This window comes from Callorhinus ursinus, unplaced genomic scaffold, assembly GCF_003265705.2.
Source record: "Callorhinus ursinus isolate GAN/ISIS: 27379988/994484 unplaced genomic scaffold, GSC_fseal_2.0 scaffold17, whole genome shotgun sequence".
Taxonomy (NCBI): Eukaryota; Metazoa; Chordata; class Mammalia; order Carnivora; family Otariidae; genus Callorhinus; species Callorhinus ursinus.
The window spans coordinates 30873139-30897428 of record NW_027397079.1 but is presented as its reverse complement, the minus strand read 5'-3'; the positions used below and the strand labels follow the sequence as shown (position 1 = coordinate 30897428).

Genomic DNA, 24290 nt, shown 5'->3' with positions numbered 1-24290 from the left:
AGTTGTGAAGAGTGACTCTCTCAGTCCCCCTGTTCTGTTGCATTTATTTTCCTTACAAACTATTTTGGTATCCTGAAATAATGAGAGCAGAATAAATGCTTGATTTTTTTCCCTCTTATTTACCAATTTTCCAAACACATTGTTCCTTAGGCGATACAAGAGTAAACAATAAGCGATTTTAAAAAATATTACTATGCATTCATGGATTTGTATACATTTGATATGTTTCAATAAATCACTCATTATTGTTTCTTCAGCCCAAACTGTTCCCTCTTTAGCCAAAGGGTGCCCCTTTATCTTTGCTCCTGGGCTCTTTTGACATAACCTCAGTAGTATTTGATAGCCACCTTACTCTGGGGCATAAGAAAATGCCACAGGCTCATCTTTACACAATCCCTGCCCCAGTTCTGAAATCAGTCATCTCCTAAAGGGGTCTTTGTTCCTCTTAGTGGGCAATGGCATTTAGATGATCAGTTTGGACACTAGGGGTGCTCAGAGGCAATGGACTGTCATTGCTTCTTGGCCTTTTCAGTGGACATAGCTAACATATATGTATTTTTGTAGAAGGAGAAAAATTAATCATGGCTCATACTACCTTTGCCGATTCAAATTTTCCATTATACAACTTATCCCTAACATCATTGACTTGACACTTGTATCCCTTCATTTCTCACTGAAGACCCTCGTATCTAACGATATCAATTCAATTACTTATTTACTATTTCACTGACACATATAGATGTAAAATACAAATACATGCAATAGCAGCTAAACAACAATACTAGTATTATTACTAACAAATACTATTAGTAAGTGTAGTTTGATTTCTTTGCCATTCTTTTTTATCCTGAGGATGTGTCACCCTAAGGATATATAGTCAAAATAATGAGTTTTAAAGTTAGTTACTTATTTTTCCAGGTAGTTATGTCAGTAACTCCTGATACACTCTGATTAGTGGCTTTTTTTTTCTTTTGGAAAATGCTTTATTTCCTTTTAAAAAAATAATCATGTAAGCCATTTACATGATTCCAAAGTCAAACTATAAAACACAGCATATGAAAATAAGCCTAGTTTCCACTCCCATTCCCTTCACTCTGTTTTTTCCTTATATGTAACCATTTTTATTAGTTTGTGATTTACACTTCCACTGCCTTTTCTTAAAAATGTAAGCAAAAGCACACATCTTTGTTAGAAGAAAGGCAACGTATATGTGGTCCCAGCCTTGCTTTTTTCACTTGATGTATCCTGGAGTTTTGTGGCCTTCCGCAGAGATGGGCTTCATTCTTTGGTAAAGCTGCACAGAACAGCATTGTGTGGATGTACCCTGGTTTATTCAGCCAGTCTTCTGTGGATAGACTTGTGGGTTCAACACACATTTATTTCGTCGCTAAATCGTGCCAGGCACTGGGGATAAAGACATGGTCTTTGGCCTCAGGAAACTCAGAGTGAAGAGGGGGAGACCCCTGCAATACAAGCGCTTTGCTCACGAGAGAGTGAGATCTTGGATCCACTTAGCACAAAGGGTGCGTGGAACAGGGCAGACAGGCTCACACACAGGAGGGACACAATGACACTCTGTTGGCTGGCATCTTGCTCCCACACGGACCTTAATAAGGGAGAATCCCCATGGGAGGAACTCAGTTTTATTTTGTTTTTTTAATCAATGTTTGAAACTACTTAGAAAATCATGAGTGCCACCAATTGGTCAGAGAAGGCAAGGCCAAATGAAAGAGGCAGAGAGGAAGGGTCCTAACCCCAAAATTCCCTCAAAAGAGGAAACGTAAATTAATACATAAGCTGTGGTTTAACAATTAACGCCGGTATTGAATTTAACACTCACCAGAGACGGCTCTAAGCTGTTGACACATACTTAACTCCTTTATTTTAAAATAACAATCCTAAGAAGTAGGGACTATCATGCCTCACATTTTACCGTCAAAGAAATTACGGCACAGAGAGGTTACTGAACTCTTCAAGGGCACACAGCGAGCGAACGAGGAAGGGAGCAAGGAAGCGCAGACGACAGGATACTCGCAAGCACTGCCCTCTCTCCCTAGTGGGACAAAAGCACCGTGTCTTCCCCTACCATAATCACCCCCTGCGGAGGAGAAACTACCGTTGACACCTCCCTCCCTACACCCCGCCCCCCCCAAGATCGGAAAAACCCTGCAGGGCTCTCTCTAGACTCTTGGGGGGCGCAGGAATCCCAAGGCCCGTAGGCGACCTGCAGGGTGCACGGCGGAGGCCCAGCCCGCCCGCCCCGCAGCGCGGATTTGAGCAGCGGCCGAGAGCTGAAGGGTCGCCCGCCGAGGGTCCCCCTCCGAGCAGCGGCCGAGCCGGCTCTCCGACCCCTCCAGGTGTGCACCGCCCATTTCTCCGCGCTCCCGCTCATGCCTGGGCAGCAATGAAGTCCGCTTCCCCGGGCTCCTACGACACGGGGGAAGCTACATGCAGCCACAGACGAACTCCCAGGCATCGTTACCCTCCCATGGGGTACCCCATGTCAACTGGACACAATTCTACACTCAGGGAACCCGCAGCGAGGGGACAAGCAGTGCCGGCGTAGCATGACACGGGCAAGGACAACGGGTCGCACTGGGCAGTGGCTCTCCGCCCCGCTCCGCCTCGTCTCGTCTGTCGAAACCCCACCGAAGACAGGTGGTTGTGGGCCGCCCAGCTTGAACCTGCAGATCGCCTACCGCCCGGAGGCTTGCTCCCGGCACCTCCTGCCGCCCGGACTCAGTACTGCGGCGGCCTGGCCCAGAGCACAGCGCGCTCACACCCGCGGGCCCGCCTGGAGTGCGACCGCCCCGCCCCTGGTGGAGAGTGAGTTACACAAGCCAAGCCCTCGCCCGACACTGGGACCTAACCCGCAGCCGTCTACGGATAAGCGCTTTAAAAAGCCGGCTCGTAGATAAAAAGCTACACCCCGCAACAGACCGAACTCCGAAACTCTTTAGCTAGATGATCACAAACCGTGGAAACTGCTTTCAACTTCTACAACCCACAGACGCAACGCAGCCTCGGAATAACCAAAGCTCTAACTCGTTCAACACACTGAAGAATAAAAGGATCCTCCAAGTTCACGTCAGACGGGTAATGTGCCGAGATCGTAACAAGGTTTAGAGGGACGCACATGTCACACAACGGCGTGAACACCCAATCATCACGCTTATGAACTACAAAAGGATCGCGCGGCTGTGTCTGTTAAGGAGTGCCGAGTATGTCCCACTGACTTTTAAGAAAGGGTGACAGACTTTTGCTTTATATATTCAGTCTCAACAGTGAAATCGGATATACTTTTAAAATATCTTCGGTATTTTTCTTTTGTTTCTACCTTAATAAATGAAAACAAAAACAAAATTAGCGAGCGGATATGTCTATGCAAATTTTTCGTCCAAACACTACCTTTTTGGGGGAACCTGGTCTCTGTTGCTTTACGACAAGCACGTCGTGAAATGACGAAGTGTTGCCTGAATATTGGCGGAAGTTAGCCTTGTGCTTTGCGGCAGCGAGGCGAGCTGGGTCCGGATCCTAAAAGGTACTGCAGTGGTGGAAGGTGTGGAGGCGCCACCCATGGAGGTGTTTGTGTCTTGCCTTAGGGGTTTATTTCTTAAACTCTTAGGGTTTTTGTTTTTAATCTTCGGAAAGGCAAGAATAATTGATCTACTGTTGGGAGTCTGAGGCTCTGTTACTCCCGGAGAGGCTCCTTTCCCTTTCCTGCATCTTTTCCTTTACGCAGACTTTACTCTTTTGCGGGTGAGACTCGCGCCCCCCCCCCCCCCCCCCCCCCCCCCCCCCCCGACGTCTTGCCGTTTTATTTGGTTTTAGTTGCGTTCTTTGGGAGAATTCCAGCCTTCGGGTGATCTTATTTTCTCTAGCAGATCCCCACCAGCCTCCCATCTTGGCTTCCTGGACGAGACCCGCTCATCACTGCCGCAGTCTGAGGAATGGAGCAGGACAGCTCTCGGGAATCCCCATCGCAGGAAGGATCTTCCTTGCCGGGAGAGCGGCCTTCCTCCGCCCTCGGACAGTCTCTCTCCCAGGTTTTGCACCGTCTTACCAGCCAGGAGTCCCGACGGGGCAAGGCCAGAAGTGCAGTAATTCAGGACCTCGGTGCTCTAATAGAAGCCACAGAATGTGATCAATTATTTGAGGATAGTGGCACGTCGCCCCGCGGAATGCCAGAGATGCTGGGGCAGGTGGCAAAAGCCCTAGAGAAGTATGCAGCCCCACCCAAGGAGCAGCAAGGTAGAGGTCATGGCCACTCTGAAGTGGCCGAGAAAGCGGCAGCAGTTGGGGTACTGTTTCTTAAACTGTTGGGGAAAGTTGAGGCGGCCCAGAATTCCATGCTTTGTCCTACATGGAAGATGGGCCTCCGTCACTTGGCAGGACCCATCTATATTTTCGCGGTCACACACAGCTTAGAGCAACCATGGACCAGCCCGAGATCCCATGACGTTGCTGGAGAGGTGCTCTCCTTACTCCTCCGAGTTACTCAGTGTGGTTCTGTGGCAGGATTTCTGCACGGAGAAAATGAAGATGAGAAAGGGAGATTTACTGTAATAATGGAGCTTCTCAAACCTGATTTGAATAAGTGAGTATTCTTGTCAAAAGGGCCACTAACTTGAGCTTCAGCCTAACATTTTAGAATATTAGAGCTCAAAGAAACCCGAGTTTCTTCGATGGTAAGATAAAGGTGTTGTGATAATAGCAGATGTCTTAAGGCCCAGGAAGGTTGCAATTTGCTATCAATGACATTATCAGATATTGGCAAGTTCGACATTAGAGCCTAGGTCGTCAGATTTCCATTCCCTAGTGCTCTTTCCGGCCCTCTTGACAACTGCCCTGGACATCGGAAGGTCTGTCCCATTTATTTATATTAAGGTTTCTTAAGTTAGGTGAGGATGAGGATTTGGAGAGGATTTAAACTTATGATTTGAATTTAAACGTAGGGATCTTGAAACTCATCACTAGTTATTAGATGAGGATGGTTGTTAGATATGAAAGTGGTGTTTGGGATGAAAAAAAGACCTTTAGATTGCTATCAGCTAAAGTATTTTCTGTGAGTTCCACTTGCTACTTTATATGTTATTACTATTAGTAACATGAAAGAGATGAGAGAAAAATGTGTACCTAACTGTCATTTTATCAGGAACTTGGAGTTTTGAAGTAGTCTGGTACTTTTTATTGGTTCTGAGTAGGACCAGGTCAGAGAGCCTTTCTGAACCTGTTGCATTTTTTTTTGTAATATGAAAATAATATTATCTATTACACAGTTATTTTGAAGGTTGAGTAAAGTGTGTAAGCCCACTTTATAAGCTGCAAATTGCTTTTGTTCAAATATCTATTCACTTGCTCCCTTGTAATACTTATAATACTGAAGATGTTTCTTTTACTCCTGTCTCCCTTCTTAGCAGATCTTTTTTTTTTTTTAAAGATTTTATTTATTATTTATTTGAGAGAGAGAATGAGAAAGAGAAAGAGAGCATGAGAGAGGGTAGGGTCAGAGGGAGAAGAAGACTCCCCGCTGAGCAGGGAGCCCGATGCGGGACTCGATCCCAGGACTCCAGGATCATGACCTGAGCCGAAGGCAGTCGCTTAACCAACTGAGCCACCCAGGCGCCCCCTTCTTAGCAGATCTTCCCTGTAACCACCCACGCCATCACCACAGATTCTTTACAAGCTACTGTTATAAATGGCTCCTCATTGGCTAAGCTTTAGACCCAGAGCCCTGGCAGATTCATTGTTAAATGTATTTAGTGTCAGGTTGTTTTTTGTTCTTTAGTGCAAGTTCTGTAAGTTATTTTGATCTAAATCTTAAAATGTATAACATCAAGAGTTACGTGTGATGTATTCTTTTCAAGGACAAGAAAATGCTCTGTTTAGCTTGAAGAGGTTGATTTTCTTTGCTGATTGATTCCATGTCACTTTACTTAATGTGGTTTCACATTTCCATGTAGGGAATCCTGGAAGAAAAACCCTGCCACCAAACATGTTTTCTCATGGACTCTGCAACAGGTCACCCGACCCTGGCTGAATGAACATCTGGAAAGGATACTCCCCCCATCACTGCTCATCTCGGATGACTATCAAACCGAGAACAAGATACTGGGTGTGCACTGCCTCCATCACGTTGTGCTAAATGTGGTAAGCAGCCTCTGCACTCTGCCATCTGTGTGGATGGGACAGATTGAGTCGTCATGATACCATTTTATTGTTGTCTTTTTTTATCTTTTATTAGCTTCCTATTAATGTTGTTATGTGACTAAATTCACTTATTTATATTTTTTTCTTTATATTTTCCTTCTGCCAACCTAGTAAATTGTACCTCAGAGGTAACATGTGTAAGACTCCTGGACCATTATCCTGCATGTCAAACTGAATAACCAGACCTTGAGTAATTAACAGTTGACTTTCAAGGAGCAAAAAAAATCAGAAACTGAAAGAGGTTTTATCCAAATATGCAAGCCATTATTATGTTACTCAAGGAAACTTTTTTTTAAAACTGTGTATTTTGGAGCTTTTAAAATATACGCAGAAGTAGAGAGTGGTATAATGAATCCTATGGCATGATAGCTTCTGTGTATCCATACTTCAGTTTCAAAAATTACCAACATTGGGTGCCTGGGTGGCTCAGTCGGTTAAGTGTCTGCCTTCCGCTCAGGCTGTGATCTCAGGGTCCTGGGATGGAGTCCCGCATGGGGCTCCCTGCCTCTGCTCCTCCATGCTGCTTGGGTGCACATGCTCGCGCTCTCACTCTTTCACAAAAATAAATAAAATCTTAAAAAAAAAAATCAACATTTTGGCAACCTTGGAAAAATTTTAATTGGGTAATTTGCTTGCAGCCGGCTGCTGATTTGCTCCAGTATAACAGAGCCCAGGTCCTCTACCATGCCCTTTTCAACCACCTGTACACACCAGAGTACAACCTCATTCAGGTAATTGTAATTTTGTAATTGTAATTGTACTCAGTTCTCAAATTTGAATAGAAGGTGGTATTACGTGAATAAGAATAGTTGAGACATTTTCCTCTTTTGGAAAGTGAGGATGATGACTAAGTCATAGCCAACTTGAAAATAAAGAGGTAGCAAATGACTAGTGAAAATGTCTCAGCACTGAGCAGGCATCCACATTTCTGAGTCTCCACAGAAGAGCCAGTGTTTTGTCTTCGCATCTGGGTCAATTCTGTATCACTTGAGGGCGGCTTTGTCTGAAAAGTTCTATTTTTATTAACTTGTGTCCTCTGCCTCTTTGTATCAACACACACTTGAAACTCTTTGTAAGTTGGGTATTATAGTGCCACTCTTCCTTCCTAAAGACATTGAATAGCTACTGTGTGTGAGTAACCATTGTAGGTTCCAAGAGTGAATGGATCAGACAGGGTTTCTGGCTTTAAGAAACCCTTTGGAAAGGCATGTAAATAAATGAGTATTTATACATGTCTATAGTACAGGGTGATAAATCTATTAAGAAGAGGTTTGTATAGAATGCAGTGGGTGTCCAGCAAAGGGCGGCTAACCAGGTTTGGTGGTGTTGGGATGGTTTTAGGAGGATTTAGGAAGGAGGTGATATTTGAAGGATGAACAGAAGTTTCTTAGGACAGGCAAGAACATTCTGAAGACAGAAGAAACAAGTTCTATAAAATCAGAGGTAGAAATAGCCTCTTTTTTTAATGCCTGTCCTCCCTTCCCCAATCCCCCCAGCCACCTTTCTTTTTAAATATTAAGTATTAAATTGAGAATCCAGGTATTGACAGCCAAAAAGTTTAGGGCTCTTTAGATGATGGTTTAAAAACAAAACAAAACTAAGAGAAAAAAAAAAAATCCCGAGAGAGCTAGAAGGGAGTGCTTAGATACTGAAACTTCACATAGGGTGGTCAGACTGGATACAAATGAGGACCACCGTAGATTCTTTGTAGGAGCAGTTTTATTGTGAGTATGTGTAACTATCAATTTAACTTAGAAATTTAGTGGCAATAGACTTAGATTCCTACAATTTCCGTTAAAGTCCCAGCTGTGCCCATAAGGTCCCATTTCATAGCTTAGCAAAGAACAGTCTGGAAGAGAAGGTGTTAGGGGCGCCTGGGTGGCTCATTCATTAAGCGTCTGCCTTCGTTCGGCTCAGGTCATGATCCCAGGGTCCTGGGATCGAGCCCTGCATTGGGCTCCCTGCTCAGCGGGAGGCCTGCTTCTCCCTCTCCCACTCCCCCTGCTTGGGTGTTAACTTGTTTGGAGATGATGTAAAACAAGCTTGAAAATATAAAGTAATATACACTTCATGTATTACTGGTATCTTTCAGAATTCTATCACACGGACCCCAAGGATAGATTAATAAAATTGCTAGACCAATCAGTGAATGTGAATGCCAATAGACGAACAGTTCTTTTCTATTACTTCCTCCTAGGCTGTGCTCCTGTGTCTGCTAGATTTATTCCCCGTCCTAGAGAAAGGCCTGCACTGGAAGGGAGGTGCCGCTCGACCCACCACGCACTGTGATGAGGTACTGCAGTTGATCCTGACGCACATGGAGCCGGAGCACCGCCTTCTCTTACGCAGGACCTACGCGAGAAACCTCCCAGCGTTTGTGAAGAGGCGAGTGCCTGGGCTGCTGGTCCGGCCTACTCTTCATCTCCTTGGTGCCACATTTTCTCTTTCCTTTTTAGGTTGGGGATTCTAACTGTCCGGCACTTAAAGAGGCTGGAGCGAGTCATCATTGGTTATCTGGAGGTTTATGATGGACCAGAGGAGGAGGCTAGATTGAAGATACTGGAAACTCTGAAACTGCTCATGCAGTATGCATGGCCCAGGTAAAACAGCCAAGCAGGCAGGTGTGCCAAGAGGGGCAGAACTCAGCCAATACTCTCTTCAGAAATTGCCCAGGTGTACTTTCAGTACAAAGTCTTAAGGACATACCTTATATTTGAATATCTCCATTTTTACATTTCTATTGGATATTGAAATGAGGAAGTCGCATTGAAAAGATAAAATATACCCATTGTTACTGCAGGGGTACCTCTCTCTAGGTTTATAATGTATATTAGAATTTCAGAGGCTATTTAGAAGTGATACAATGCTTAACTTTGTTCACCCCAGAGTTTTTTAAATCTAATTGAGAACAGAGAACTTCATAACACAGTACTGAACATCTGCAGAGCAGTGACCAGGAGAATACTAATTGATGATTGCTTAGAAAGCATTCCAACTCTGGTTGGAGGTTCGTGTCAGGAACAATAAACTGGAACCCAGACATGTTTTGTCAGCAAGTACTTTTCTTGCATGGACAACAAAGTTTAATTCACCTAGAGTCCAGTGCTCCAAAAACATCTCTATCTGTTCTGAACCATAATACTCTTTATTTCCTTAGAAGCTTCCCAGTCTTTACCCTTAGTTAGGTCTATTACTGGACTGTCTTTGTTTACTTCCTGTCTTTCTTCCCTACTGAACTGTAAGCCCACTCTGGGATACTGAGTATACAAGTTTTCTCAGTACTTGGTTATTACATACACAAACATTAGAAGAATGGATGGACTAGAACAGACTGAACGGATGGATGATGAAATTGAATCCAGTTAACGTTCCAGGTGGAGATTGGCAGGCCCAAGTAGGAAGGTTAGAAAATGAATGCCTGTATGGAAGCGGTGGGGCTGGGAAGTGGGAAACAGGTTTTATGTTGATGACAGGAAAGCTGAGCAGCAAACAATGTAGGAAACGGGCTTCATATTTACTAAATCGAGGGATGCAAACTTACTCTTCCAGTCACATTTCTGCCCAGAAATATGATGTAGTATGCATATTTTCCCACTACAAATTATTTTTCAGCTTTGATTAAGGCTTTTAAGGTTTTTTTATTATATAAAAAAAAAAGTACAGGGGCTCCGTGGTCTTTCAGTTCACTTTAGTTCATTTAGGAAATGAGGGCTTTACAACTTAGATGGCCTTTGAAATCTCAGTTTTAATATCCTGATTTAGAGTATGAACATAACTTTTTCTTCTTGATTCCAGAGTTTCCTGTAGACTTGTGGTCTTACTGAAGGCTCTCCTGAAACTGATATGCGATGTAGCAAAGGATCCAAACCTTACACCTGAGCCTGTTAAGAACACCTTATTAGAGGAAGCCACAGATTGCCTGATTCTCCTGGACCACTGTTCTCAAGGACAGGTGAAGGTAAGAGTCTGCAACCTGGTCCTTAAGTAATTCCTATGACTGATGAAAATTTACTGTTCACATGCCTGACCAAGTTTGTAAATGAACATGGAGGGTTCAGGTTCCCACCTTGGAGACCGCTAGCCTTCAACAGAGGTTGATTAACACCTTATTTTTCTTTTAAAGCTATTCAGAATTTAGACCAAAAGGTAAGGTTTCTGGGGTGAGGACAGAAAATGCACAAAAGATTAAGAGGTTTATAAAACTTAAATTCTGTTTTAGTCATCTGAATTTTTTTTTTAAATGGTGAAATAATGAGCTATAAACCACCAAGGAGTAATAATGTAAGTAGAGTGATTCAGATCGATCCCAGAAATGTTTCCAGTTTTTCTGGGGCAACTGTATTTTTCCATATTCTTATTTATCCACATGGGAGTTCTTCCTTTAGTTTCATATTCCACAAAAGTTAATTTCTCAAAGCCAAAGCATGTAATAGCTATGTGTGTATATTTATATATATTTAATAAACTATTGCCTCATTTCTTCCATTTAGAAATCTAAATTTATATTTAAATTTATAAAGCAGCGCAAAAAGGAATGCATATCCTAAAAGTATTTAGAAATAGTGTAGTTTGTTGTTTTATCAGCGTATTCAAATTTCTTTGTGTTGGCTCTTTCATCTCAGGCAGTTTTCGAGTCCCTGGATCCAATCTGATTTGCACTGGCTGGTATTAACTCGCTTCTTCCTGAGCCAACAGGACACTTCCATGTACAACGACACTGTTTTTAACGTTAACACCTGTTCCACAAACTGCTCTCTAGTCTTGTCTGTTCATCCTTTCTTTGACTGTGGTACCACGAAGAACCAAGGTAAAAGGAAAAGAAATACCAATTAAAAAGAAAAATCAAAGCCTATTTGGTTTCATGTTTCAGGGTCTCCTGGTCAAAATTCTCCAAAGCTGTGAAGACAGCAAGGTGGTGAACTGTATCAGAAAAGTGCAGCAGGTGTCTGAAGACGCGTCCTGCGACGGAACTTAAATTTGTCTTTCCTAAAGCAGGAAGGCTTTTCTTCTTGTTCCAACTGTGTAAATGGAATTGTTTAAGAAAAAAGGTATTTTCACACTAAACATTATAACTTAGACCTTCTCTTTCCTTCTTTTATTCCCAAAGAAGTAGGGAAAAGAGAACAAGAAAAAAAATGAAGTCTGGGCACTTCTAAATAAAGTTGGGGGATTGGAGGGGAGGACGCCAAGGAAACGGGTGGATAGCATTTAAAATTTAGAAATATTTATACCCACAAATTCATCTGTTAAGCTTCTTGGGCTCAAGCTGTTACTTCAAAGCATATGCCAACGCTATAAAAATACTCTGTTCACAACTTAAGGCTTCCTCCGCTCCCTCCCAGATTTCGTGCCCCACAGAAGTAGCATAAATATTAAAAACACAAATATTGTGTTAAGTACTATATGAAAGCTAAAACTGGAGGTGTGCACGTTTATGGTAAAAGAAAGGAGGATGCTGAAAATGTTCAGTCCTATTTATAAATGTCCAAAGGAAAGTCACGTTGTTTTGGCCTTGGCCACAGGCTCTGTCTCCTGCTCATACTCTATCTCCACATAGGCTCGTTTTCTCCGCAAGGGTCCTTTCAAGGGTGTTTTGCCTTTATGTCTGGTATCAAGGGCCTTTTCTTCTTCCTCGATGGAGGATTTATCATCCTGATCTTCATCACTGCTGGCATCCAGTTTATCCATATCCTGATAGAGGGAAAGAAAAGAGAAAATTCATCCCCCAAACTCCTTTCATTGTACTCTCAATTTAGAACCAGAGAATTTATCGGCCTGTGTGTTCAGAAACCTTCTTTTCCCTGAAAGCCCAAAATCTCACCTCAAAATCACTTATATCACTCTCCTCCACCTCATCATCTTCCACAAACTCTCTCTTCCCCACATCCTAAAAAAACACATAGCTGTTAAGTTCAAAATACAGAATGAAAATTCAGCTTACACATCTAGTTTTATTTTTTGATAAGTGCATAAATAACAGAGATTCACAGTCTACTTACTAGGCTCAACCAAAATCTACTTATTTCCAAGTTTAATTACTTCTGATTTAAAAACATTTCAGGGATATCAATTCTCATGCCTAATATAAATCATCAGAGAGTAAAACATCCTCATTTTAATTTGTTTAAAAAAATCAGTATACAGGTAGGGCTTTACAAACAATTCTGTACATTTAATTAAACCTATTAATTTCAAGTACCAAAAAAGGGTTACTCTTAGGAAAAGTACACCTATGGGGACGCCTGGGTGGCTCGGTTGTTAAGCATCCGCCTTCGGCTCAGGTCATGATACCAGGGTCCTGGGATCGAGCCCCACATCTTCTCCCTCTCCCACTCCCCCTGCTTGTGTTCCCTCTCTTGCTGTCTCTGTCAAACAAATATATAAAATCTTAAAAAAAAAAAAAAATACACCTATGTGCCTATGTGAGTGTACCATGTGATTAAGCAACTACTTGATAAATCTGGCCTTTTCCTAAAAATACAATCATTCCAGTACCTCCCCTATATTAATAGTGAAATTAAATCCTGTATAAATTTCAGGAGGTTCCTTAATGGTAGATTCTTTTTTTTTTTTTTTTTAGATTTCATTTATTTATTAGGGGGAGAGAGAGAAAGCACAAGCAGAGGGAGTGGCAGGCAGAGGGAGAAGCAGGCTCCTCGCTGAGCAGGGAGCCCGACGTGGGACTCGATCCTAGGACCCCGGTATCATGACCTGAGCCAAAGGCAGATGCTTAACCGACTGAGCCACCCAGGCGTCCCTTTAATGGTATGTTCTATCAGCTGATGAGGATTCTTCATTTGTCCCCTTGTAGGAAAAATTTTAGAATGCCTATAAGTAAGATTAAAATTGTCAATGTGTAAATAGTTTGTTGGCTGAACTAAAATTAATCTCATAATAGAAAAAAATGACCAAAGAATTATTTTTGGTTAGCGGAATGAAAATGATATTCTCTCAAGTACAGGTAAAGAGATACAGTTCTACAGATTACTGCGTGATGAAGCAAAAACAAACAAGGCTTACTTCTTCATCTTCGTCATCTTTTTCCTCAGAATCTGAAGAGTCACTCTCTGCCTCCTGCTGTTCCAGGGCCTTGTCGAAAGCATGAATGGGGAAGTTGTAGATGTCACCATACTGAAGGACAGAAACACACACCGGCTTTAATGACATCTCAATCTCACACTTGAAGTCCACTGGCCAATAAGCATATTCCTCAGTGATTAAATGAGAATACTTAAGTTGATTAAGTAGTAATATTTCTGTATTAATTTCAAGCGTAGAACCAACAATGTCTTTAAAAGCACATTTTAAATAATCAGTGGTTAAAATCAGACCGGTAACTTCCATGAAGAATAGAAAAGCACATCACTCAAAACTTAGTAGTGTATAAAACCCATGGGTTGGAACAAACGTAAATTTGCTGACAGAAAGGAAATGATAAGGAAAAAATAAGTTTTATTCATTTTGTCTTTTAAATGACACTAGTTTTTAAAAAGAGAATTAAAAACTCATTTTAAAGAACCTTAGAAGACTAGGGTAATACGCAGGAGGATCAAAACTGCATGTCTTTTATACAGAGATCTGGAACTAAAATGGAGAAGCCAAGGCCTATATATTTGTTTTATTCCAGGAACAAAATCAAAGTGAAGCTCTTTCCAGCATCTTTGAAAATAAAACACATTTCCCCACTATTTCCTAGCATGATATTGGTCTAAAAAATAAAATTTACATCCCAAAGTTCCTGGCTTTCTCACCGTATCTTGTTTCAGTCTCTCCAGCAATTCCTTTTCAATAGCATTATCCAGCTGAGCAGCTATTAATGCCTTTTCCTGTAACAGAAAAATTTGAGTAAACCCATTTACTTCATTAATACTCATTTTCAGCCTGTAGAAGTGGAAGAAACCAAGTTTTTATTTAAAAAAAAAAAAAAATCACTTTTTTCCCCCTCTTGCTATCACCGGGACTCATACCTCTCCGGCCAGATATATTCCTGCTTTCAAACTTTGGGAACCTTTTAAATTTAAAAATTCCAATGGTTTTATAAATAGCATTTTATTTTATTTTGGGGGGGGGCTTATCCAGGCCATTTTATTTAATAAAATTTTACAAAAATCAGTGCCTCCATCAGAACCAGAGAACTGCTCAGAGTCAGAGGGGAGGGCCAGAAGCAGAGAAAGGCCGCTGGACTATAAATAGCATTTTAAATTCTAACAAAGCCTTTCATAGATACACAAAGCATGTAGGTCTATATGCATTTCAGTGTCTTAGAAAACGAGCAATCCTGGGGCGCCTGGGTGGCTCAGTCAGTAAAGCATCTGCATTCAGCTCAGGTCATGATCCCAGGGTCCTGGGATCGAGCCCCGCATTGGGCTCCCTGCTCAGTGGGGGGGTCTGCTGCTCCCTCTCCTGCTCCCCCTGCTTTTTCGCCCCCTTTCAAAAAATAAATACATCTTTAAAAAAAAAACAAAAAATGACCAATCCTGAAACAGATTTTGTAAAAGCTGAGAAAGGGAAATAGAGACTTTGACTCCTACTTTTTCTAAAACCATGTTAGATTCCATGTGACAGACAGAAAAAAAGATTAAAAATCTCTTCCTCCAATGATTGCATCAAAAACGATAATGATACATGGTATCAAACTACCACCCACAAACAAAACATAAAAATCTAACCTCAGTCTATCTTCCTCGCCTAAGACTGCATTAATTTAATAGTAAAGATCATAAAATTTTATGAATAAGAAAAAAGTCATACTGGGGCACATGAGCAGTTAAGAGGCTATCGTGATGTTCTGCACTGTTCTCTCAAGTGGGTGCTCACACCTCAAGGGCAATCCACTGAGATGTAGGCAGAAAATAGTCAAAATTGCTGTGTATGTATTTTTTCTTTAAAAATTAAGTTACATTTTTTTATGCATAATAACAGTGGTGCCTTAACTCTGGCCATAAAGCAAATAGCTGTGTGTCAAATACAGTGAGGAAGATAACCTAAGGGAAAAATACTGCCCAGAGTCTGAAAGTGGGGATTCTCACTACTTTTATTCACATGATTACAGCATACGGCAGCTGATGTTTGCTTAAGTGGATTTATAGATACTGAATACTTTGCAATACCACAGGAAGAGTTATAAAGGTATACTATTTAATTGTTTAGTACTTAAAAAGAGTTCTACATCTTAAAAGAATTATGCATTTTTCACAAAAAGAAAAATGTTCCAAATTTTCCAGGATGACAAATGACTGTAATAATGTAACAACAGAAGCTTTAAAAAATACACTTACTCCATTCTTTCAAGAGAAAAGCAATATTTTAACAGTGAGTTTAAAATGTTTTTAAACTTGTTCTGTGGATAGAACATTTAAAAAAGGAAAGTGATTACATCTATAAGTGACATTGTGAAAACATATGTCTCCCATAAATCACACAATCTGGAAATGTAATTTTCCAGCTGATTTAAAAATCTTCCAAATCGACATTTTTCAGAAGGCTTCAAACTTACTTGGTAAAAGCAGAACAACGTAATTTCCTCTGAGCTACAGGCCAATATCTCTCATGAATTCAGATGCAAAAATCCTCAACAAGATATTAGCAAACCAAATCCAACAATACATTAAAAAAAATCATATCCCATGATCAAGTGGGATTTATTTCCAGGATGCAAGGGTGGTTCAATATTCACAAAACAATCAACGTGATACATTACATCATTCAGAGAAGGGATAAAGACCACAGGATCATTTCAACAGATGCAGAAAAAGCATTTGCCAAAGTACAACATCCATTCTTGATAAAAACTCTCTGCAAGGTAGGTCTAGAGGGGACATATCTCAACATAATACAGTCCTTATATAAAAAACCTACAGCCAAAATCATCCTCAATGGGGAACGACAGAGCTTTTCCCCTAAGGTCAGGAACAAGACAGGGATGTCCACTCTCACCACTTGTTATTCAACATGGTACTGGAAGTCCTAGCCATAGCAGTTAGATAACACAAAGAAATAAAAGGCATCCAAATTGGTAAGGAAGACGTAAAATGTTCACTGTATGCAGATGACATGATACTAGAAATAGAAAACCCTAGAGACTCCACCAGAAAACTGCTAGAGCTGATAAACAAATGCAGTAAAGTCGCAGGACACAAAATCAGTGTACAGAAATCTGTTTCATTCCTACACACTAATAATGAAGCAGCAGAAAGTGAAATAAAACAATCCCATTTACAACTGCATGAAAAGCAATAAAATATCTAAGGATAAACCTAACCCAAGAGGTGAAAGACCTGTATTTTGTGAACAGTGATGAAAGAATCCAAAAGGATGCAAAGAAATGGGAAGACATTCCATTCCATGCTCGTGGGATGGAAGAGCAAATAATGAATGTCCATAGTACCCAAAGCAATCTACACATTAAATGCAATCTCTATCAAAATACCACCAACATTTTTCACAGAAGTAAAACAAACAATCCTACAATTTGTATGGAACCACAAAAAACCTCGAATAGGCAAAGCAATCTTGAAAAAGAAAAACAAAACTGGAGGTATCCCAATTCCAGATTTCAAGTTATATTACAAAGCAGTAGTAATTAAAACAGAATGGTACGGGCATAAAAACAGACACATAAATCAATGGAATAGAACAGAAAACCCAGAAATAAACTCACAATTACATTGTCAATTAATCTTTGACAAAGGAGGAATGAATATACAATGGGAAAAAGACAGTCTCTCCAACAAACAGTACTGGGAAAACTGGACAACCACAGGCAAAAGAATGAAATGGGACCACTTTCTTTCACCATACACAAAAATAAATTCAAAATGGATTAAAGAGCTAAATATGAGACCCAAAACCATAAAAATCCTTGAAGAGATCACAGGGGTAATGTCTCTGATGTCTGCCATAAGCAAATTTTTCTAGTTATGTCTAAGATAAGGGAAATAAAGGCAAAAATAAACTATTGAGACTATATCAAAATAGTTTCTGCCCAGCAAAGGAAACAATCAACAGAACTAAAAGGCAACCGGGCACCTGGGTGGCTCAGTTGGTTGGGCGGCTGCCTTCAGCTCAGGTCATGATCCTGGAGTCCCGGGATCGAGTCCCGCTTTGGGCTCCCTGCTCAGCGAGGAGCCTGCTTCTCCCTCTAACCCTCCCCCCCTCATGTACTCTCATTCTCGCTCTCTCAAATAAATAAATCTTAAAAAAAAAAAACAAACACTAAAAGGCAACCTACTGAATGGGAGAAAATATTTGCAAATGATATATCTGACAAAGGGTTAATATCCAAAATATATAAAGGACTGATAAAACTCAACAGCCCAAAACCAATCCAATTAAAAAATGGGCAGAAGACATATCCAAAATATATAAAGGACTGATAAAACTCAACAGCCCAAAACCAATCCAATTAAAAAATGGGCAGAAGACATGAACAGACATTTCTCCAAAGAAGATATCCAGATGGCTAATGGACACATGAAGATGCTCAACATCACTCATCATCAGGGAAGTGCAAATCAAAACTACAATGAGATATCTCCTCACACTGTCAGAATGGCTAAAATCAACAGCACATTCTGGTGGGAATACAAACTGTAGCGGTCACTATAGAACAGTATGGAGATTCCTCAGAAAGTTAAAAATAGAACTACCCTACGAGCCAGGCATCACACTGCTGGCTATTTAGCCAAAAAATACCAAAATACTTTAATCTAAAGGGATGCATGCGCCACTCTGTTTATTGCAGCATTATTTACAATAGCCAAAGTATGGGAACAGCCCAAGTGTCCACTGACTGATGAAAGGATACAGAAGCGTGTATATATATGGAATATTACTCAGCCATAAAAAAATGACACCCTGCCATTTGCAACGACATAGATAGAGAGTATAATGCTAAGTGAAATAAGTCAGAGAAAGACAAATACCATAGGATTTTACTCCAATGTGGGATTTAAGAAACAAAACAAGAAAAGGAAAACAAAAAGACAAACCAGGAAATAGACTCTTTAACTATAGAAAACTGACGGTTACCAGAGGGGAGGTGGGTGGGAAGATGGGGGAAATAAGGGATGGGAATTAAAGAGGTTTACCATGGGGGGGGAAAGAAAAAAGAATGCTCAAACCCTGTTGAGAGTAGTATGCGATGTGTAAGAAAGGCAACATACCAAAGGTCTGATTTCTGAAACATTTAACCTCAAGAATTTCAGACAAGGTATTCCTTCTGTTCTCCATTATATATATCCCTAAGAACCCTTACTTTAACCTGCCCTGAAAATCATAAACTTAAAATATGAATATCCGGTATCTTATACAACTAATACAACAGTATTATCCATTAGTGAACCCAAGGCCTAAGCAGTTCACAGACTAAATAGTGACTGAATCTTTTTTATGATCCCTATCTACACACCCCTAACCTCAATGAAAATACAGAAGCTATGAATCCCAAAATAATAAGTTACCTCTCTTCTTTTTTCCCTCCGTTCCACCTTCTTACTCAAGGGAACAAGTTTCCTCCTACGGAAAACAGAACACATTATCAGAAAACCGAAGTGCATGTTCTGCGTGTACCTTTAAAAAAAAAGAGAGAAGAGGGGCGCCTGGGTGGCTCAGTCGGTTAAGCGTCTGCCTTCGGCTCAGGTCACGATCTCAGGGTCCTAGGATCAAGCCCCACATGGGGCTCCTTGCTCAGCGGGGAGCCTGCTTCTCCCTCTGCCTGCCACTCCTTCTGCTTGTGTGCTCACGCACTCTCTCTCTCTCTCTGACAAATAAATAAAATCTTTAAAAAAATGAGGAGAAAAAAGGATTGGAGTTGATTTTGTAGGGCTCAGCTCAATATAGCCAAGATTATATACTTTAACAATTTTCTAGGTATTTAATGCTATAGAAAGTCAGACATTTTCATATGTATTTTATTTATTTATTTATTTTTAAAGATTTTATTTATTTATTTGAGAGAGAGAATGAGAGAGAGCATGACAGGGGGGAGGGTCAGAGGGAGAAGCAGACTCCCTGCTGAGCAGGGAGCCCAATATGGGACTCGATCCCGAGACTCCAGGATCATGACCTGAGCTGAAGGCAGTCACTTAACCAACTGAGCCACCCAGGCGCCCTTCATATGTATTTTAATGTGTATTTTACTTTTTGTTTTCTTTAGGCGTTCTGAGACTTCTGAGGGCATTCACTATGCCAAGATTAATGCTTCAGTTTTAACAAAGAAGAATTTTCTGTAGAAGACTGCCATCTTTAGCTTTCTCTGCAGGTCACAAAGAAGAAGTATTAGGATCTATCACTCCTTAGGAAGATATTCTGTGGATTTCATATCACTTTTAAAAATTAGTTTTCAGTGAACTCAGAATAAAGTTCTTACATTCTTATTTATTTAAAAAAGTTTTTAGGTCATCGTCAATTCCTTAATTTTATGATTCTGTCAGGGAGTTATAAAGAAAATTTTCTGAAGCTGCTTTTCAGACAGGGAGGGGTCAGACAGGGAGGGGATCATCAAGTTTTACTCAACTGTTTTTTAAATCCTGCAGCATCAAAGGGCACAATTTTAACTGGAAATAAACTTTCTTCTTGCAACATATCATAAAAGGTTATCCGAAATTGGATTTAATAAGAAGCATTACCAGAGATTTCATAATCTCTCATCTTCCTAGTATGTCCCATGGAAAAATAGACTTAAAAAATAAATATAATAAATAAATGATCTAAATACTTACTGTCGCTTTAGTGTAAGTTTTCTAATTCGAATTAGGTACTGGGTGATCTTGGTGAATCTCTGCTTACATTTGTGTCGAATGAAACGGGGCCAGTAAATTAGATTTTCATCTATCTGCTCCAGTGCTTTCTCATAGTTTTTATGAAGCCGGACCTATCAAACAGAAAAAAGAAAGCTTAAAAGAGTAAGGGTAAATTATTAGGTCTTCACTGCTATGATACCCATGGGACCTAAGGAGGTTGGCTTCAAAAGTTTAATCCAGGGGCACTATTGTGGCTCAGCTGGTGAAGCATCTGACTCTTGATTTTGGCTCAGGTCATGATTTCAGGGTCCTGGGGTCGAGCCCTGTGTTGGGCTCTGTGCTCAACATGGAGTCTGCTTCTCCCTCTGCCCACCCCCCACCTCCCTGCTCATACTCTCTCTCTCATAAGCAAATAAATCTTTTTTTTCTTAAAGATTTATTTATTTATTTATTTGACAGAGAGAGAAACAGCACGAGAGGGAACACAAGCAGGGGGAGAGGGAGAGGGGGAAGCAGGCTTCCCGCGGAGCAGGGAGCCCAACACGGGGCTCCATCCCAGGACCCTGGGATCATGACCTGAGCCAAAGGCAGACGGCTTAACGACCGAGCCACCCAGGTGCCCCTCATAAACAAATAAATCTTAATGAAAAGTTTAATACAGCTATGGTCAAGGAAGAGAGAAAAGCATGTGGCATTTTTGCTCTTGATTAATGATCATTGTAATTTTATGCCAAGTCTTACCCGTTCCCAGAGACGCCTAGGAAAAGCTGCTCGCTCTATAACCTTCATATACAAGTAGCATTGTCCTGCAGGATAAAATAAATACCATTAATATTATTTACAGAGAGACTAGAGAACATCCTTTTATGAGCTGTTGACTAGTTCTCATGGAAGTTAAAACTGAGGAGTTACCTTTCTCTTCTTTGATAGTGGCATACTGACTGTTTGCCAGGGGACAAGACGACCGATTACACAGTCCAGTCAGGCTATATTCATTTCTGCAAAAACTCTGAGTCTTAGTTCTAGAATGGGAGGAAAAGAGCAAAAATTGTAAGATGAGTACCAAGAGGGCAACTGAAGGAATCTTTGTTCAATATGCAAATCTAGACTCACCTAATCTTAAAGGAACAAAACTGCTTGTTTCCTAGTGTATCCCAGATAACCTACAAGACAAAGAAAAAACCCAATTCAATTGCTTTGACCCAACAGATGGGAATATTAACTCAAGAAAACAATGCCCTAGGGCAATGCCCTGGTTTACTGAGGAAGTCTCAAAGGAGTCTTTGAGGAATGAGAGGAGGAAAAAATGCTTTGTAAAATAGTCTGATCTGTTTTTTTACAAAGATTCCTGTAGAAAAATAAAATACAAATTGGCAATAGCCATCACCCCATGACCCACAGATAAAATTTCATTAGAATTTTGTAAATATTTTTGAATTTTTTCTATACATGTACTTTCCATCAACCAGTATGCCTATATTTTTAAAAATGAGATGTATATACATTCTTTTTTTACTTGATATGTTCATTATCCATTGTAAAAGCTGCACAGTACTAGACTGTTGGATATATGTACCATAATTTGATCTCATCTGGCAAAGAAAATCATCTACTGCTATCTTCTACTAACATGTACTTTATTCTTTCAGCATTGATTGTATATTTAATTTATGTAAGGCACTGGTATCTCTAAATCCTGACACACAGGAGGTACTCAAGTATTTGTTGAATCAAAGAAGGTATAGTCCTTAAACTGTTTATCTATCTATTTAGGGGGAATGAAATGTAAACAAAACATCACAAAGCATTAGTCTAAGTGCCACAAAAGAAGTTTTTAAGAGCCTTTGACAAGTGAGCTGCCCTGAGGAACTGGGAAAGGTTTTAAAGAAGTTAAAGCCTAAAACATAAATAAGTGTAAACAAACAGAATAACATTTTTAGAATTTTATAGGATGTGTCTTTGGTGGGGGATGACAGAAACAGGTGAGAGGAAATCAAACTGGGAAAGAAGGAGTTAATTCTAGCTTGTGGCTTTAAATATCATCTATAAGTTGATGACTCCCAAATTGTCATCTCCTGGTCAAACTTCTCTCCAGAACCGAAGTATATATACACCCAACTGTCAACCTGACATCTCCACTTGGATGTCTGAAAGGTATCGCACACATTAACAACCAAATGCTCTCAATTCCACATCTCTCAAAATACTGTTTTCCTTCCCCATCTCCACAAATATAACCACCACTGAAGTATTTGGACAAATCCAAAAATCCTTTGATTTTTCCCTTTCCCCCTTCACTGAATGGATCACGTAGTGTTTTCAGTTATACCAATAATACAGATCTCAAATTCATCCACTTCTTTTCCTCTCCACCATTACTACCTTGATTGAAACTACTTTCATCATACTCTAGTCTCCTTGCTTTCATTCTTTCTCTCCTTCAAAAGCCTCTCACATAACTATACAACTTTTCACAAAATAAGTCAGATGTCATTTCCCATTAGAAGACCTAAAAATACTTCCTACAAGATTCTACATGATCTTGTCCTGCAAGCATATCCAACTCATTATCTCTCTCTCTTCCCTCGATTCCTATAGCACAGGTCACATTGGTATTCTTTAATATATTCCTTTTTTCTTACCTCCAGATCTTTGCATTTTACTGTTCCCATGGCCTGGACCTGGATTTTTTGCTTTTCCCTCAGCCCCTCAATGCCAGCTTGTTCTCATCTTTTAGATCTCAGCTCAAATGTCTTCCATTCAGGGAAACCTTCCCAGATCAGCTTTGTCTGAAGTGGTCTCTGCTAATTACTCTCTACTTCATCAACCTTGGTCTTTCTTTCACAGTATTATTACACAGTACAATGGTTTTCAATTTGTTCACGTGTATACCACCTGTCTCCTCCACCAGAGTGCTCCAGGAAAAGAGGTCTTTTGTCTGCTTATTAAAAACTAAATCTCCAGTAATTACACAGTACTTGGCACACCGTAAACACTGTTATTTCTCATACATGTAACTAAATAAATGAATCGAGGGGGCGTCTGCCTTCGGCTCAGGTCATGATCCCAGGCTCCTGGGATCAGCCCCGTGTCGGGCTCCCTGCTCGGCGGGAAGCCTGCTTCTCCCTCTCCCACTCCCCCTGCTTGTGTTCCCTCTCTCGCTCTCTGTCAAAAAATAAATAAAATCTTTAAAAATAAAGAAACATTATTAAATAAATGAATCGAGGATGCTTCCAAAAAATTATGACTTGGGCAGCCAATGGAGCAAATGTAAAGAAAAACCTAACACAGAAAAAGCAGACTTAAAAGTAACATACACGTGGAAGAAAGGGAGCCTTAAATTTCATGTCCAAACTTGGCTGTACCAACCCCCACCTCATCCCCCACCCGCGCCTGCCTCCCACGTCCAGTGACACCACAGGCAAAGTCCTTCACTGCTGGGTACCATGGACTGGATAAGCCAACCCTGTGGATTGAAGTGACGGTGTTCCAGCCCGTTCACCCAGCTAAGGAAGCGGGCTGGGGATCCCGAGTAGACACGTGAGAGCCCCACGCTCGGAAATCGGGGTTCTAGAAGTCTCGGTTCTGGAGCAACACAAGGCTAATGCGATGGGCCAGCTGAGTGGCTTCTGAGTCTCCTGAAGCGGGAGAACCCAGGTGGCAGAGAAACACGACACTCACATCATCTGACTGCATGGCGTCCGCGGTTCAGAATGCAAAGCCTGGCCAGATCTAGGGAGCAGCCATGCTTCTTCCGGAAAATCACTTCCGGAGAGCCTAGTCTCACCTATCGCGAGAGTTTTGATTTCTCGGGCTTGCGTAGTGCCCTTGGGCGGCGCAACTTCCGCGTTTACCGACACGTCCGGTCCGTCACCGCCGGTTCTTACTGCCTATATCTTGTTCCGGGTCTCCCTTTGGGACGGTAAACACGGTTAGGGGCCCCCTGCTACTCCGCGCAGGAGTCGGCCAAGGCCTGGGGCGCGGAGGTGGAGGTCGCTGGGCACGCCCTTGTCCAAAGCGCGGTCTATGACTACCCTGAGGTTTGGCTGGCCCACGCCGGCGGCCGGCCTGCTCTGTCGCGGGGTGCGCTCAGGAAAGCGCGGTCCGCCTCCCGCCGGCCCGTAGCGCCTAGCCGTGGGAGCTGCATTACTTTTACTCCGCCGTCGCCGGGGCTGTGGAGCTCGAACTCGGTCCCTCTTCACCTGAGACCCGCGCTCCCGCTCCCGCACTCACTTCCCTCTCGCTTAACCTTGCACGCACTGTTGTTTGGTGAGACGCTGGGTCTTGACCTTTGAAATTTATGGATTGGGTAATATTAAAAGCAAAAAAAAAAAAAAA

General features: G+C 41.3%; 2 protein-coding genes and 1 non-coding gene across 9 annotated transcripts; 1 reads left to right on the top strand and 2 right to left on the bottom strand.

The window, feature by feature from the left end:
* Positions 1–2889: 2889 nt before the first annotated feature.
* On the top strand, positions 2890–19599 carry TTI2 (TELO2 interacting protein 2). Of its 7 annotated transcripts, none has more exons than XM_073902448.1 (10): positions 2890–3541; positions 3882–4597; positions 5964–6150; positions 6849–6941; positions 8408–8595; positions 8667–8810; positions 10006–10168; positions 11081–11258; positions 12791–12975; positions 13260–13947. In XM_073902448.1, exons 2-8 carry the CDS (start codon positions 3951–3953, stop codon positions 11183–11185), a joined length of 1527 nt encoding a protein of 508 aa, XP_073758549.1. In that variant the 5' UTR covers positions 2890–3541; positions 3882–3950; the 3' UTR covers positions 11186–11258; positions 12791–12975; positions 13260–13947. The 7 variants fall into 7 exon arrangements, with proteins under 7 accessions (XP_073758549.1, XP_073758547.1, XP_073758550.1 ...); XM_073902446.1 differs by having other exon boundaries at positions 2891–3541; positions 3885–4597; XM_073902449.1 differs by lacking the exon at positions 2890–3541 and adding an exon at positions 3548–3759 and having other exon boundaries at positions 3885–4597.
* On the bottom strand, positions 3087–3191 carry LOC112834880 (small nucleolar RNA U13). The gene has a single exon (XR_003211057.1). It is a non-coding gene; the product is annotated as a small nucleolar RNA U13 (small nucleolar RNA).
* On the bottom strand, positions 11277–23724 carry MAK16 (MAK16 homolog). The gene is made up of 10 exons (XM_025886103.2): positions 23634–23724; positions 21066–21115; positions 20865–20974; positions 20694–20758; positions 19932–20083; positions 18672–18726; positions 13962–14036; positions 13231–13341; positions 12032–12097; positions 11277–11901 (listed from the first exon to the last, which is right to left on the bottom strand). Exons 1-10 carry the CDS (start codon positions 23646–23648, stop codon positions 11707–11709), a joined length of 894 nt encoding a protein of 297 aa, XP_025741888.1. The 5' UTR covers positions 23649–23724; the 3' UTR covers positions 11277–11706.
* Positions 23725–24290: the final 566 nt, after the last annotated feature.